This window comes from Corvus moneduloides, chromosome 19 (assembly GCF_009650955.1).
Source record: "Corvus moneduloides isolate bCorMon1 chromosome 19, bCorMon1.pri, whole genome shotgun sequence".
Lineage (NCBI taxonomy): Eukaryota > Metazoa > Chordata > Aves > Passeriformes > Corvidae > Corvus > Corvus moneduloides.
In genome coordinates, this window is record NC_045494.1 from 6,480,248 (window position 1) to 6,495,504 (window position 15,257).

General features: G+C 43.5%; 2 protein-coding genes across 8 annotated transcripts in view; one reads left to right on the plus strand and one right to left on the minus strand.

The window, feature by feature from the left end:
- The first annotated feature begins 79 nt into the window (after positions 1-79).
- Positions 80-11,178, plus strand: ANKRD40 (ankyrin repeat domain 40). Of its 6 annotated transcripts, none has more exons than XM_032128829.1 (6): positions 2,262-2,426; positions 5,045-5,193; positions 6,196-6,669; positions 7,481-7,662; positions 8,898-8,951; positions 10,324-11,178. In XM_032128829.1, the coding sequence occupies exons 1-6, from the start codon at positions 2,305-2,307 to the stop codon at positions 10,381-10,383; spliced, it is 1,041 nt and encodes a 346-aa protein (XP_031984720.1). In that variant the 5' UTR covers positions 2,262-2,304; the 3' UTR covers positions 10,384-11,178. The 6 variants fall into 6 exon arrangements, with proteins under 6 accessions (XP_031984722.1, XP_031984720.1, XP_031984721.1 ...); XM_032128830.1 differs by lacking the exon at positions 10,324-11,178 and adding an exon at positions 10,095-10,223; XM_032128831.1 differs by lacking the exons at positions 2,262-2,426; positions 10,324-11,178 and adding an exon at positions 80-204 and having other exon boundaries at positions 8,898-10,062.
- Positions 11,179-11,861: 683 nt separating this feature from the next.
- ABCC3 (ATP binding cassette subfamily C member 3) overlaps positions 11,862-15,257 on the minus strand; it is a 46,770-nt gene continuing 43,374 nt past the window's right edge. Inside the window, exons 28-31 of one of the 2 annotated variants that reach the window (XM_032128816.1) lie at positions 14,604-14,762; positions 14,068-14,234; positions 12,926-13,120; positions 11,862-12,298 (exon numbers count right to left, since the gene is read on the minus strand). In XM_032128816.1, the coding sequence (XP_031984707.1) occupies positions 12,190-12,298; positions 12,926-13,120; positions 14,068-14,234; positions 14,604-14,762 (630 nt within the window). In that variant the 3' untranslated portion in view covers positions 11,862-12,189. The other variant, XM_032128817.1, reaches the window with a different exon arrangement.

Genomic DNA, 15,257 nt, shown 5'->3' on the forward strand with positions numbered 1-15,257 from the left:
CCGGCAAATACCGGCACGGGGAACGGCCGGAGCCGGCAAATACCCGCACGGGGAACGGCCGGAGCCGGCAAATACCCGCATAGGGAACGGCCACTGCCGCCTGTGGCTCCGCGTGAGGGGCAGCAGGTGCCATACAGACGGTGTCCAGCCCAGAGAGATGTCATGACAGATAATGCCCAGCTCCCTGTGGTGTCACTGCAGACGGTAAGCTGTTATGACAGACAGTGTCCAGCCCAGTGCGGGATCAGGGCGGAGGGACACAGCCCAGACACACACAGTGCTGCTGGTCTTGCTGGTCATGGCTGGAGGCTGAGGACACGGGCCTGGGCACAGCTGAAGCTGTATCATGGTCCCCTCTGCACCCTGGCAGGAGAAAGTCACCCAAACCACTCCTGATGCACTGCTACTGAGTCCCGGTCCTGAGTGCCTCCAGCTGTGCATATTCCCTTAGGAATTCATGGAATTGTAGGATCGTTATGGTTGGAAAAGGCCTCTAAGATCATCCAGTCCAACCATCACCACACACACCAATAAACCATGTCCTCAAGTGCCATATCCACACGTTTTTTGAACACTTCCAGGGTTGATGACTCCACCACTTCCCTGGGAAGCCTGTCTCCATGCTTGACAGATTGAGGGAGAATATAAGTCCTTCATATGTAGCATAACTCTTACTCTTTGACCTTGGAACCAGCCCATTTTGTTTTCCTTTCTAGATGTGACCTTGTACTCGATATATACTGAATTTCAAATAGCAATTGTCAACTATTTTCCAATTACTCAACATCATTTTGCATGTTCTAAGTACATATAAATAATTAAAATTTTAATTACATCATCTTTTTTGAAAAGCTTCAAGCCAATATTCATGCTGTAAAACCCACTTAGACTCATAGCAACTTTGTTCAGCATCACTGAGGGCTTCATGCAAGCACCAGTTGTTACCTGAGGAGTTTCTTTCTGGAAATCTCTCCCCAAAGCAGCACTGTGAGGCACCACGATCTTCTTTCAAGCTTTGCAATTTTGTAATGATTTAAGACCCCACTGGAACTGTTGGAAGAGTGTGATTGAAATCAACGTAACACAAGTTGTGGTGTGAATTTTCAGGCAATATCCTGCAGTCTGGGTTTGGGGATGGGAGGAAAGGCGGGGTGTTAATGCTGGGAACTGGGGCAGAACTGGGCTGTTTCAGTTTCTTTGTAATGCTCTGATTGCATTGTGGAAGCAAACAGGTATACTGGGGCCTGACTACTGCAGAATTCCTTGGCACACAGCCGTGGCTACACAGAGCAAGCTGGAATACAAAAGTGACTGGAGTTTGAAATTATTATTTTGACTTTTTGTAGTGGTAAAGTTTTTACTGATTGCTCTGTAACTTGGTTTAGGACAAATCCACAACGACATAAAACCAAACCTTTAATCTTTCCAATTGCTTTGCAGACAGATAGTGATCTTTATTTTTTTAGGGATTAGTTGATTCTGCTGAGAACGCACAAAGATGATGAGAGTTTCCTAGGCAGAATAAGAGGATGTCCCATCCCTGGAAGTGTTCAAGGCCAGGTTGGACAGGGCTTGGAGCAACCTGGTTTAGTGAAAGGTGTCCTTGCCCATGGCAGGGGGTTGGAACTGGATGATCTTTAAGTTCCTTCCCAATCATAATCTTAAAAATCTCTTCAGTACCTCCTCATGCAGCAGGCAAACCCAGTTTTTTCTGAATCCCTCTATTTAGCCTCTTTAGCAGCAGGTTTTTGCAGAACAGTGGTTATCATAAAGTTCTTCTTTCCTTGAGTAAAACCACTGGATTAAATTAATTAAATTACCACAGACACTCAGTGAGCTAGAAATATGACCTGGAAGTGTCCAATGCCAGGTTGGGTGGGGCCTCTAAATAACCTGGTCTAGTGAAAAGTGTCCCTGCCCATGGCAGCGGAGTGGAACGAGATGATCTTTAAGGTCCCTCCCAATCATTACCACTCGATGATCCCATCATTCACTCTATGATAAATCGAGAGCCCGCAAAAACAATCAGCAGAGCAAGAGACAGCGCGTACTATGCATTTCTATGCCCATTAAACAACGTCTACCCGGGCCTGCCCCGTCCCGCCCGTCCCCGGGCAGCGGCCGCGCCCCGGAACCGGCTGTCAGGGCCGGGTTGTCACCGGCAATAGCGTCCCTCGTGCCGGAGCCCCGCGGGGGTGGCGGCGGAGGCGCGGAGCGGCCGCGGGGGTGCGGGAGGCGGTGCGGGAGGCGGTGCGGGAGGCGGTGCGGGAGGCGGTGCGGGAGGCGGGCGGCGGCTGCGGGGAGATGGCGGAGCGGGAGCGGCAGGAGCGGCTGCGGGAGGCGGCGGCGCTCGGCGACGCGGAGGAGGTGCGGCGGCTCGTGGAGCTGGGGGTCGGCCTCAACTCCCAGAACGAAGTCAACGGATGGTAAGGGCCCCCCCTCCTAGCCCAGGGCTTCTCGGCGAGCTCGGCCCCGGCGGTCCCCGTGCGGAGGCTGCCGCCGATTCGCTCCGCACGTGAAAGGCGAGGTGGGGTGAGTTGAGGAGGAAGGAAAAGGTCGATCCGCCGCCGAATACTCCACTGTGGAGCTGTCGGTATTCCAGAGAGGATAACCGGGGTCACAAACACGCGTCCCCATCCCACCTCGTGCCCTGTTTGCCCCTTCTCCAGGTCACTGTGGACTTACTTTGTAGTGTTGGTTTTGATTTACCCCCCCCCCCCCCCCCCCCCCCCCCCCCCCCCCCCCCCCCCCCCCCCCCAGCCTGAGACGGTGCGGTCTGTCAGAACACAAACCTCGGCTTTACGTGCTCTTGCCTAGGCAGAAATATTTATTATTAACTCAAGTTTTAAAATTACTTTCTCTTTCAAGCAGGGAACTTGTTCCAGCGATGTATACAAACGTGGGATTTGGCATCTCGTTCAGATCCACCTGAGGACACTAAAGCCAAGGCTATTCTGTAATAGACACTTGTACAAGTAACACTGAAGACATGAACATACACACATATTTTTAGTTGAAGGAGGATTTTACAGGGGATGCTCAGGCATTTTTGGAGACTGTTTTCCACAAGTTCAATTCAGCCTGTATTTACTGTGCTGGTTTGTGCTTGAAGTTATAAACTTATGAAAGAGAGGGAGAACAACTTTTTACCACAGGCACATAGTGATGAGACAAGGGGAACAGTTTTAAATTAAAAGAGGAGAGACTTAGATTAGATGTAAGGAAGAAATTCTTCCCTGTGAGGGTGCTGAGGCCCTGGCACAGGTTGCCCAGAGAAGCTGTGGGTGCCCCATCCAAGGCTGGGTTGGACAGGGTTTGGAGCAGCCTGGGATAGTGGAAAGTGTCCCTGCCCCTGGCAGGGGGTGGAGCGAGATGAACTTTAAGGTCCCTTACAACTCAAACCATTCTAGGATCTATGACATTATAATTAAAAATAGGAAAAATAAAATTAGGAAAGGAGCAAGACTTTTAAAGATGAAAGTTCAATTAGCAGTTTTGAGAAGCATGGAACACTTAACAACTTGAGCTTTAAATTGTGATTAAAATTAAAGCTTGTAAAAATTTAAAATGATGGATTCACAGGGTGCTGAATTATCCTAGTGAGTGAGCTAAAATGCAACCAGTCATCAGAATGAGTTTGTGTATAAACTAGAATTGATGAACTAAGTCTTGTCATAAAATATAATTATTTTAAAAAATAACGATCTGGTAATTTTTAACCATGGCAATAAATGGATCTTCACTGTTGTTTTAAGTTTCTTTGTACAATTAAAATTTCTCCAGTGAGCTTCTTAGCATGTGTGATGCTTAGAGGTACTGCGTACTTAACATTTTGGTGCGTATCAGGTCCATGGGTAGATGGTTCCTCTCTGCACAGGCCATGTGGAATGGCCAGGATGAATCCCAAAATGAGGCTGTGCTGTTGAGCCTTACTTATCTTCTCTATAAACTGAACCCAGCAAATTTTGTGCTCAAAGCAAATACCACCCTGTCTGTCTGACTTTGCAGTCTCTTTAAAAAAAGCCCCACCAAACCAAACCAAACCAAACCAAACCAAACCAAACCAAACCAAAAAACCCAAAGTGGAAAAAGCTTTTTGGAGCTGGACTTGAAACTGAAAGTTTATTCCCTTCTAAGTTTATTTATCTCTGCTTTATTTTATATAATTCTTAAATAGCAATAAACAAAGTTGGAGAAGGGTTAAGCATGTACATTTTTCTGAAGAGTTTCCTTAAGCCGGAGCTAGAGAATTAAAATATAACAGGTAGAGAAAGGTCAAACAGCACTAGAACCTGGGATAGGGAAGAATGGTACAACTCTATAGCAAGTTACATGTGTGAGTCTAAGTCCTTAATACACACACTGAATAAGATCTAAGCACTAAGCAGCTTTTAGGATGTTTCCTTAATATGTCTCACTAGTCAGCAACTGCAAATAATTTGAAAACACAGAAAAGTGATTAGTTCTGTGCATCACTTACAGACAGCAGAAAATTAGTTGTCTGCAGATCTAAGCTGAGTAGTTACTGATGCAGCAAATGGCAACTGGGCAAAGAACTGTTCTTAGAAACTGTGTTTTACAATATTTCAAACATAATTTACTTGCCAAAAAGTGCAAGTACTTGTGCTGGCAGCATTAATTAAAGAGTACATATAGCATCCCAGGGAGATATTGGTAATAGATCACATATACACACAAACACAAGTATTTTAAGTACAGCTGATTATTTCAAAGGTTAAAGTATCATACACAAACCTTATTTTCATATTTATTTTTCCAGAAACGACTGTAGCCTAAGAAATGATAAATTGAAAGGATCCTGAACTTGAAAAATACTACTGTAGTCAAGAGCATTGGAGCAAAGAGAAAATGACATCAGCAGGTACCGCTGCAGGCTCCAAATTCAGAGTGAATTTCCAAGGAAGTTTGCAACTCAGACCTATTTTACATGTGCATAGAGTGTTCTCACAGGCAGCAAGAATGAGTGGAGATGACTCTGCCATACCTCAGGATTTGACACAGGGTTCATGTTTTCCATGTGCAGGACCTGTTTGCACTGGGCCTGCAAGCGGAACCACGTGGCGGTCGTGGCTTATCTGCTGCACGCTGGGGCTGACAAGGACATCCTGACCAAGAAAGGGGAGAGGCCAGCCCAGTTAACATCCAAGAGAGAGATCAGGAAGATGTTGGGAGGTAACCTATAGTGACTGTTCCATATGATCATCAAAGATTGGTAAAAGGATGTTCAAACATATGTGCTCCGGTCTTTGTTTTGCATGTGAAGATACGGTGTTTTGGTTTTGGTATTAGGACTTGATTTCTGGAGTGTTTACATGGTAAGAAAACAAAGTTCAAGTAAAGGGGATTACCAGTAAATTCCATACCACCTTAGCCAAACTGTTTTCTGAATACTGAAAATTTAGAAAAACTGTATTTTGAGGACAGCTATGTGCCAGGCAGATGCGGTTTCCAGTTTTCAGAAGGACAGGAGGAGAGAAATCTCTCAAATTTATAGGAAGCTGTTGTATGAGCAACACCTAATTTTCCTCATGTTCTGCATTGGATAAATAAAAATTAGCAGCCTAGTTAAACAGCTAGTTAAAGGACATTGGTAGAGCATCTCTATCGTGTTTTGTAACTGCTGGAACAGAGCAGGCTTTGCTGCTGGAGGTGGTAAGTAATTTGAAATGCGGTCGATTAACAACCTCTTGCCTGTCCTTTGGACTCCGCTGTCTGGTTTTATTTTCATTGTTGTCTCTCCCAGCTGTTGAATGGGTAATGCAGCAGCTCTCCCAGTACTGCATGTTCTCTTCCCTTTCTCCTCTGCCTTAGTATCAAACAACATACGACCCTTTGTTTTTCATTGCCTGATACATTATGAAGATGACAGCATTATTCCACCAGAGACGGTGTTACAATGTGCTGCTACAGATTAAAACAAGCCAAAATAGAAGTACTGCAGTGTTTAGAAGGAATTAGCACCCCCAGAATTAGCAGAATCAGACTCAGCTTTTGTGTTTGTATGGCAACACCTAAGCATTCTATTTATTGTAGGAAAAAAGACTGTGCTTCCTGATGCATCTTCTAACCCACAATGCTTTTAACACTCCATCCCCTCTGTGTAAAAATAGAAAAAAAAAAAAAAAAAGAAACCCAAAATCAGTCTTGGAGAATGTTGTTTTGTTTGTTTTACAGTGGAAGATGATGAACTCCCAGACTTAAAGCAAGATTCAGATCTGCCAATCATCCCCAATTACCTGGCTAACCCACCTTTCCCATATGTTTACAACACCTCGAGTACCAGTATTCCAGATCCCACCCTGAATGGGAATCTCTCACACTTGGAACCACAACACACCAACTCTCCATCTGTACCTGACTCTGTCACCTACAGACAAGCACCGCTACAGCCCGGGAATGCTGCTCCTGAGGCGCCTCCCAACGGGGACATCCCACCCCTGCCCCGAGGGTCTGCTGGGCCCCTACACCCAAATCCTGTCCTCCAGAGAGCTCCTGTTTACCAGGGGTCAGTGTCTTGGGGCAGAAGCCCCTCTTTGCCAGCAGGATCCAACCAGTCCTTACCCCAGCAAGGGAATGGCTCCTGCATGGGGCCTGTGCCAGCCTTTCAGCCTGTTTTCTTCACAGGAGCTTTTCCACTAAACGTGCAAGGTAACATCAGAAATCTCTTCTGCCTTTGTTTTGATCTTCTGTCACCTTGGGCAGTGCAGACTAATGATGTGTTTCCAGAGACTTTCAGGTTCCCATGCTTAGGCATTCAGGAAACATTTGAAGGGAATGAAGTAGGCAGATAGCCTGTTTCTGCTGGAACTGTTATTAAAATATTGATGTAAACATTTGCTGTCTCAATTGCTATAAAAGCATACAGACACCAGGGTAATCTATTTCTCCAAATAGCATAGCCCAAGCTGCAAATACAGATCACGAGCAAGCAGTCAGTGAGCTCAAGAGAATCTCACATGGCTCAGTCTGCACTGAGCTGTTCTAGGATCTGCCAGTTCCACAGGGAAGCTTTGCCTACCCAGAGAGGAAAACCTGGAATTCTAGTTTCCATTCAGAATTTTGTTTTTCAAGTAAGAGGCATTCTAATACCATGGGGTAGCAATAAGAAGGGAACTGACAGTAAGAAATACCAATAAAAGCAATCTTAGATTGCTCAGGAAATTGATAACCAATATAAGCTGCTGTTAAATCAGCTTAAATCAATTAAAGTGAGTGGTTCAGACATGCACACATATACTGCATTAGATTTGCTATGATTTTTTCATATAGGTTGATGAAAATCAATCTTACAAAAACTGTGCTCATACGATTCCAGGTTTTGCTTTCTGAGGACTCAAGTATTGTTACCAGTGACACAAACGAGGTTAATTGAAAATAGAAATACTTGGAAGTTGTTAGAGACATTGTTTCCAATTCCTTTATACCTCTGCCTATTAATGTGACTTTTTATTTCTAATAGAACTGGTGCTGAAAGTGAGAATACAAAACCCTAATCTTAGAGAAAATGACTTCATTGAAATTGAACTGGACAGACAAGAACTGACCTACAAAGAGCTGCTCCGAGTGAGTTGCCGTGAGCTGGGTGTGAACCCTGAGCACATCCAGAAGATCAGAAAATTACCAAATACAATGTTAAGAAAGGTAAGAGCTCTACATTTTGAAGTGCAGCAACTTATAAAAGGGATTTTTAGGTTGCTGTTACAAAGGAATAAATGTTGGTCACCTGCATAGGCCCACGTTGGAAAAAAAAAAACCAAACCAAAAATGCAAAACCTCTGCTCAACTTGCAGCACTGAGCAGTTGTTTGGGATTTCTTAAGTAAAAAGGTCTCAAAGTTCTTGATCACTGCCTTTCATAACCATTTGGTGCTGGACCCAGTTAATACCTGATTTTATGACTCCATTGTAAAATTCAGTGCAACACCACCACCACTGTGAGCTGCCAGCAGCATTTAAAAGGCCTGCAGAGCTCAACCAAGCTGTGTGAGTTCTGCAAGGCCTGGCTGCAGTCCTTGCACAAACAGAGGTGTTTCAGGGTTACTACTCTGAGTGCAGGACTCTGAACATAACTGTCCTTCCTTCAGTGACATTTACCCTGCAGCCAACAGAGAAGGGACCTGCCGACCTGTTTTACCAGCTCACCACTTACCTTTCTTTCACTCTCAAATCCTTGTAGAGCATTGTTGGCATCACTTGTGGGGCAAATCTGATGAGGAATAAATTAACAGACTTCACTCTGCTGCATCTTCACTGACTGTGTGTGGCAATTTGATGGTCTAAACCACCACACCGTGTTAGTCAAGAAGTGGAGGAAAAAAGACACAAGCAATTCTGTCACTTTCCAACTTTGGTTATTGTTGAAAGAACTTTTTATTTTCATTTCTAATCACTTCAGACTCTCTGGTAGGACTGCAGGACCCCTACTGTTCCTGCAGTGACACAAACCTGACTGTGTACTGCTGTTGGCAGCAGAGCACTGCTGCAGGGGCTCAGAGCTGGCCTTGCTGGGCTGCTCTGAAGGAAGCCAGCCACATGCAGGACAGGACCTCCTTGGGTAGATGATCAAGAATTAGCAAGGGGGAAAAACCAGAGGATTTGGGTGGCATGCAGTAGATCTTGACAAGTGTAATCCCACTAATCACTTGCACTCACCATCAGTGTTGCATTCCTTCTAAGAACAGACTTAAGGCAGTAGCTGAATAAGACCCCAGAGTAAATACAAGATGCAACAGGGTATCTGTTTTCCAGTTCACTGTAAACAACTGCCATAGTTATGAATAAATACATACCTTGTGTTAGTATGAGCTTATTATTTTAACTTAGCTCTGCAAAATTAACAGACACTATCACCTAACTCCTTATTGTATTTGTTTAAAGGACAAGGATGTTGCAAGGCTACAGGATTTCCAAGAACTGGAGCTTGTTCTAACAGTAAGCGACAAAAACTTACTTTTCAGAGTCCCAACACTTTCTGAACAGAGTGGGTATAACAAGAAGGCATCAGAACTTACATACTAATTAAGGAACAAAACAAAAGATTTGTATCATTTGTTACACAATTGCATTTGAAATATGTTATCTCTAAGGGCTAATGACGTGAAAAAAATCTATTTTGTTAACCAGGAAATAAACTGAAGTGGTTATGCACATTTACAGCTTCTAGTTAATCTAAGAACAGTGAGTCTGGTATGAAAGTAGCTCAATGCGCAGGAAGTATTGGTAGAACTATCTGTTAATGCAACACTTCCTTACAAAAAGATAATCTTGAAATACTGCAGAGTTAGCAGCTCTCAGGGAAAGGCTTACCTTAAGCTGTTCTAATAATTTGTTTGCTATAAAATAGCAGAGGTACTCAAGCTAAAGAACCTGCCATGAAGCCCATTTAATATTTGTACTGAGTCCATTACTGTTAATGTTCTCTTTTTAGATCACATTTATTAAGTCCTATCTTACTTAGAAGGAAAAAAAACAAGAAGGGTTTAAATCTGTGGAAGCACAAAATTATGTCAAGTTTCAATGCTATCAAGTGACTTATTACTTGTGATTTCTTAATCCCTGTTTACACTTTTCCCTATTTCTCAGGTTGAAAATAAAAGTGATAGTAATTATCCAAATAATAAATATGCTCTCAACCAAAATCCCTTTTAGTGTTGTCTGTCAATATATACATGTGCAATTGACATGTAATGACATGTGCAATTTAATATACTATTTTTGTTACTGTGTTGACATTTCTTCAATGCTGCTTTAATTTCCCCCTTTAAAAGCACAAAAAGTGTAATTTTATTTTCCTTTGACCTCTACATTCCCAAGAAAAATTGCATCTTGAACCTATAAAGTTACCTGTGTGAAAAGAAACCAGTGAAGTGTCCAGGGTTTTCTGGGCTGATATCCAATCTTGATGTTCCTATGCAATGTATTTTCTTTTTTGTGCTGTGACTTGTGTTAACCCATGTAGTTTACTGAAAACAAAATCACTTACTTAAAATTCAGGATTTGACTACTTTGCTGTGAAATTCTGGAATAAAGAAATTGAAAAGTATTTAAGAGCTGGATTTTATCTGATTTTTTTAGGATTTTAGTATTTAGTCACTTGCATTTGAGGAAGAATTCTGCTCTGGTAGCCCACATGAAAAGCAGGTGCTGTGGATACGATGAATAAACCAAAGCCTGAGATGTAACAGGCAAACAGAATGTACCAAACTGGACTGAATTTTCCTGGTTTTTTGCCTTCCTTCTCCTTCCCCCCAATTTTTTTGGAAACCGCAGCTGCCAAAGGAATTTATCTTTTGTCTTGTCTTAGAGTTCAGAGCCCGAGCAGGCTGTGCAGTGTCTGTGGGCTGCTGGGGCAGTCCTGGCCTGAGTCCCTGTGCCTCCACCTGCTGCGGCAGGTAAGGGACAGCAGCTGCCTGTGTCAGCGCCCGTGTCACCGCCAATCCAGCGGGAGCTGTCCCCAAAGCGCCCCGGGCTCGCTGATCTCAGCTTGGAAGCGCTTGGAGTGCAGGGACTGAGCACACCAGAGGGAGCTCCCAGCCTGCCGCCAGGCGCCAGCACAGATCCCTGCAAACACCCCAGTTCCCTCTGTGCCCAGCCACCACGCTGAAGCTCAGTCTCCCCAGGGGAATATAGAAGGTTTTGTCACACCAAAAGAGCCTCTTCTGCAAAGTGCCAGAGGTCAAACATAGTCCCAGTCATTGGCAATATCTGTTTTTATACCAGATTGCTGGTGGAGTATTAAGTTCTCTGTAATGGAGTAATAAAATCATCATTCCTCATGTCACCCAGGCTGCTGCCTTCTCCCTGTCACAGGATGGTTCAGGCACTGGCTGAATCCAGGAGGATTCAGGGTTAACCAGCCAGACCCCCTAGAGAAAAGCTCAGCTGTTGGGCAGCAACCTTGCACAGACACTGATCCCTATCTATGCATTCCCAGGAAATTTTTATACCTTGTGTCATTTATACCAGGAAGATACTATTAACACTCCCCAGTCCCAGCAGTGTATAACCACTACATTCTGTTTGTGATAAATAATTCGTTACTTTGTGCTCTGCTACATTAAATGTTAATGTCTAATAAATGCTTGGCTGCAGATTCGTGTTTCTATTCAAGAAGTATAATGTGTAAGAATTAATAAATTATTATTTTTGTCTTCTCAAAGTTTTTCTGTGCTTTCCTTCTGGTAAAACATAGCAACTTTTTCTTGCTGGGTGGTTTTCTAGAGTGCTTAGTGTAAGATGCAAACAACTAAAGCAAAAGAGGTCCTATCAGATTCTAGCAGCAAGTGCTGTTTGAACACAGGCCTCCTTTTATCTGAGGAGGCCTGGTTATCAATAATAAAATAGATAATTATTTTTGCAAAACAAATCACCCATTATTTCAGGTGATTAAGTGTTGAACAAGATAAACTAAATACACACCTGCTTGGCATGCACATTCAGCTTAAGTGGAGACTTACTCATAGTGACTTCTGACCCAAAGACATACAGCAGAATTCTGATACTTCTGGTCCAATCGTGTCCCTGTTGGCTTCTGTGGGGTCTACTGAGTTGGAAAAACCTGTGTAGTTTATGTTTTGTATGAAGCCATTTGTGGGTTTAACTTTAAATACATGTTACTTCTTAGGCTGAAGAAGAATTTTATAATGCCGAAGTTGCCCTGGGTAGGGGATCCCAAAGGTTCCTGGACTCCTTTGTCCTGGGGGAAATACTGAAAGGAACAGGCTGGAACCACTCAGAGATCACACAGCATTTCACTGTTATTCAGCTGAGTCACAGCTTAATTGGGCCTGTCTTTCCACTTCAAATCCTACGAATCCTTATGCAGAAAACACACAAATCAGGTGTATTTTGTACCATTGATATAATTTACTAATTACAAACCTGAATGCAGTACATAATTTCCCTGTGGTACATACGTTTTCTTGGCAGAATGCTTGTCATTCTTTGGGAAAAAAGCATGTAATAAAATACTTTATGTATATAGAAAATATTTAAAAATATAAAATTCACTTTCTGGTCCTTGTAATTGTAAAATACTTCGTTCACATATCACAAGCTGAGTCTACTACAAAAACTGTTTTGTAAATTACAGTACATTCACAAGTCACTTTTGTGGCAAGTCAGTAATATTAAAAAAAATACCAAACCAAAACCCCAAGGGGTCTTCTCTTCATGCCAGTCCAGCATCTTTGGCCATACTGTAGAAAATACCCTTTGCTGCTATAAGGTTTGCAGGTGTGTCAAATTCAGCTATGGTCCCGTTGTCTAGAACAAGAACCCTGTACAAAACAAAAGATGATGTGGGGGGAAAGATGTGTCAGAAAATTCCTCACAAGGAATATGGTACCTGTTTGTGTCACAAAGCAAACTGCTCTAATCTTTGCCTTGCTTTTGTTTTCCTCAATTATTTTCACATGTTAAAACACACCAGATGATAAACATTCTCCCAGAGCAGCTGCCTGACTAAAAACCGTACAGGTAAAGTCACTGTCTCCCAGGGGCAAGAAGAAGGAAAAAAAAAAAGCATCTGGAATTGAAACAATAGTTCCAGAAAGCCAAGGAGATAAAAGCTCATGAAGAATACTAATGTATTTTCAAGTAATTAAAATGACATGCTGTTAGTGAAGAAGTTACAGCAGCTGCTGGTTTAACAAGGCTCCATAAGCTTCCTGACAGTGCCAGGAGTGCCCCTGGGCAGCTCTGGGTTCTGAATATAGAACCTGTTTCCTACGCTGGCAGAGGCAAAGTCAGGGCTGGAGCTTCTGGGATTATACAGCACATCATTGCTTCCATATTGCCCAACAAGAGAACCAGTGTTCATGTCCAGAGACAAGCCAGACCCATCCGAGTGCTGCTTCCGATCCCCAGCAAACCCACCAGCTCGCCACACACCACTCAGATTTTACCTGGTGTAATCCATGATTGTGTTCAGCCTGTGTGCAATGGTCAGCACCGTGCAGTCCTCAAACTGTGTCCGAATGGTCATCTGGATGAGGTCATCTGTCTCCAGGTCGATGGCGGCCGTGGCTTCATCCAGGATCAGGATCCTGGTCTTGCGCAGGAGAGCTCTGGCCAGGCACACGAGCTGCCTCTGGCCAACGCTGCAAGCACAGCCAGCCTTTCACTGCCCCCAGCTCCCCACTGCTCACAGCCACTCGTGCTCAGCAGGTCACTCATCGGGTCACCCAAAAATCCCCGGAATATTTTGCAAGCTGCCTGTTCTGTCAGCCCCGGAGCTCACGCGTGCAGGCTGCAGCATGCCAGCACTAACAGGGACAGGATCACTTACTGCCTGGCCCTGTGCTGGCAGAGCCACCAAATGTGCCTTTTATCGCTGTGACAAAAGCCATGGCAGCTTTCAGCAACACTCACAGTTCTGACAACAGTGAGCAGACACAAGTTTAGGGGAAAAAAAAAAAAAAGAATAAAAAGGAAAATAAAATGTTATGAGGCTGCAAGCCCCTTCTACCATAAAAAAATAAAATATATACATATATCTGAGCAACCTAGACTTCCTCCCCTGCCACAAACACAGCCCAGACTCCGTCTCTGAGTGTCTGCAGGATGAGGAAGGAGCCAAACATTCATCACGGACAATCTGGTGACACCACAGCCTCAGAAGCCAATGAAGCATATCAAAACATTTTATCATCCCCAGTCATGTCTTCATGGGCCTTCCAAATAATAATGGAAAATGAACACTGCTAAAGTGTCAGGCAAGGAACTCTTACTCAGCACAGCACTTAGGTTACCAGGGCATTTCCCTTCCTACCAAAACATGTTTAAGGGACTGCCTGTCCCTAATATCCTGTCATCCTGAAACTTCTTTCTGACAAGACAGGATTTGGGTTTGGGAAAAGAATCAAATCATTTGTGGCAGAGGCAGAAGAGAAGGCAAATGTATGGACCTTGGTGGCTTTCTTGGAACAGAAATAGGTGGCCAATACATTTCAGATATGACAGACCAGTGTTTGCCTGTGCTCAAGTGTCACCCACTGTCACAGCTGAATGACAGCTCAGTGAATGTTCTAGTGCAAGCATTCCTTACCTGAGGTTCTCTCCACCCTCTGAGCACTCATAGTCCAACATGGATGGCTGACTGCTGACAAACCTCTTCAAATGAGACAGTTCAAGTGCTTTCCATATTTCTTCATCCGAATACTTATTAAATGGATCCAGGTTCATCCTCAGTGTTCCAGAAAAGAGAACAGGATCCTGGATATAAAACCAATTTTCATTAGACAAGTGCTTTAGCTGTTTTAAGTAGAGATACTATGAGCTGCTGCTTCGAGGTGTCCATTACATTGCAGGTAGGCCACCTCCCAATCCCATCCTCTCTGAAAATACATTACATTATACAGTTCAAACTCAACTTCCAGCTCTAAAGATGGTTCATCCTAAATCCTGTTTTATCACCTAGCTTGTAAGGTGGCAGGATGGGACCAACTAAAGTATAAATAGTCTGTTTTTTCTGAAACAATTTTCAGAGTGTAACAAAACATTTTCCTCTTTGGATAAACCATTATTTATGGTTTGTTAAGCTGCTAGAAAACAGTCCTTCATTGTGACACACAGAAACAGTACCTGAGGAATAATTGTTAGCCTTGATCGAAGGTCATGGAGACCAATTTCTGAAATTTTCACGCCATCAATTTTAATTTCCCCTTTTACAGCTTCCAGGATCCTAAAGAGACAGAGCGTCATGGAGGACTTCCCTGCTCCGGTTCTGCCAACAATTCCAATCTACAACAAATTGCAGGTTGAACAACAAAGCACACAGTTAAGAAGAAAACAACGCCCAACAAAAAACTCCCAAACAACCCTCCAAGATTCATCTAAGAGGTTTGACTGAAGATCTGGATCTAAGAAAGAATGTCCCATCCTTCCCTAGAAACCCTGGATCATACAATGTAATGTACTTATGGCCATTCCTATAACTGGAATGATACTCCATATAAATCACACATGTCATAAATATAATAAATAACACAGGCCTAGAGCCATCCTACATAACTTTGGGTGATTTGGAACACTCATGGTAGGTCCAGTCACTCAAGGACAAGAAATAAAGGCTCTCTAAGGGCAATTTCTACTTCATGGTAAGCATGTGTATCTCCGTGCCAGAAGGATGCTGTCATCCTGTCTGCTTAGAATAAGGGTAATTCTCTTTTTTAGCAACAGCCTGTTCAGGGAAGGACTTTCCCATGCCAATTGTTCTGTCTCCAGCAGGCAAACCCC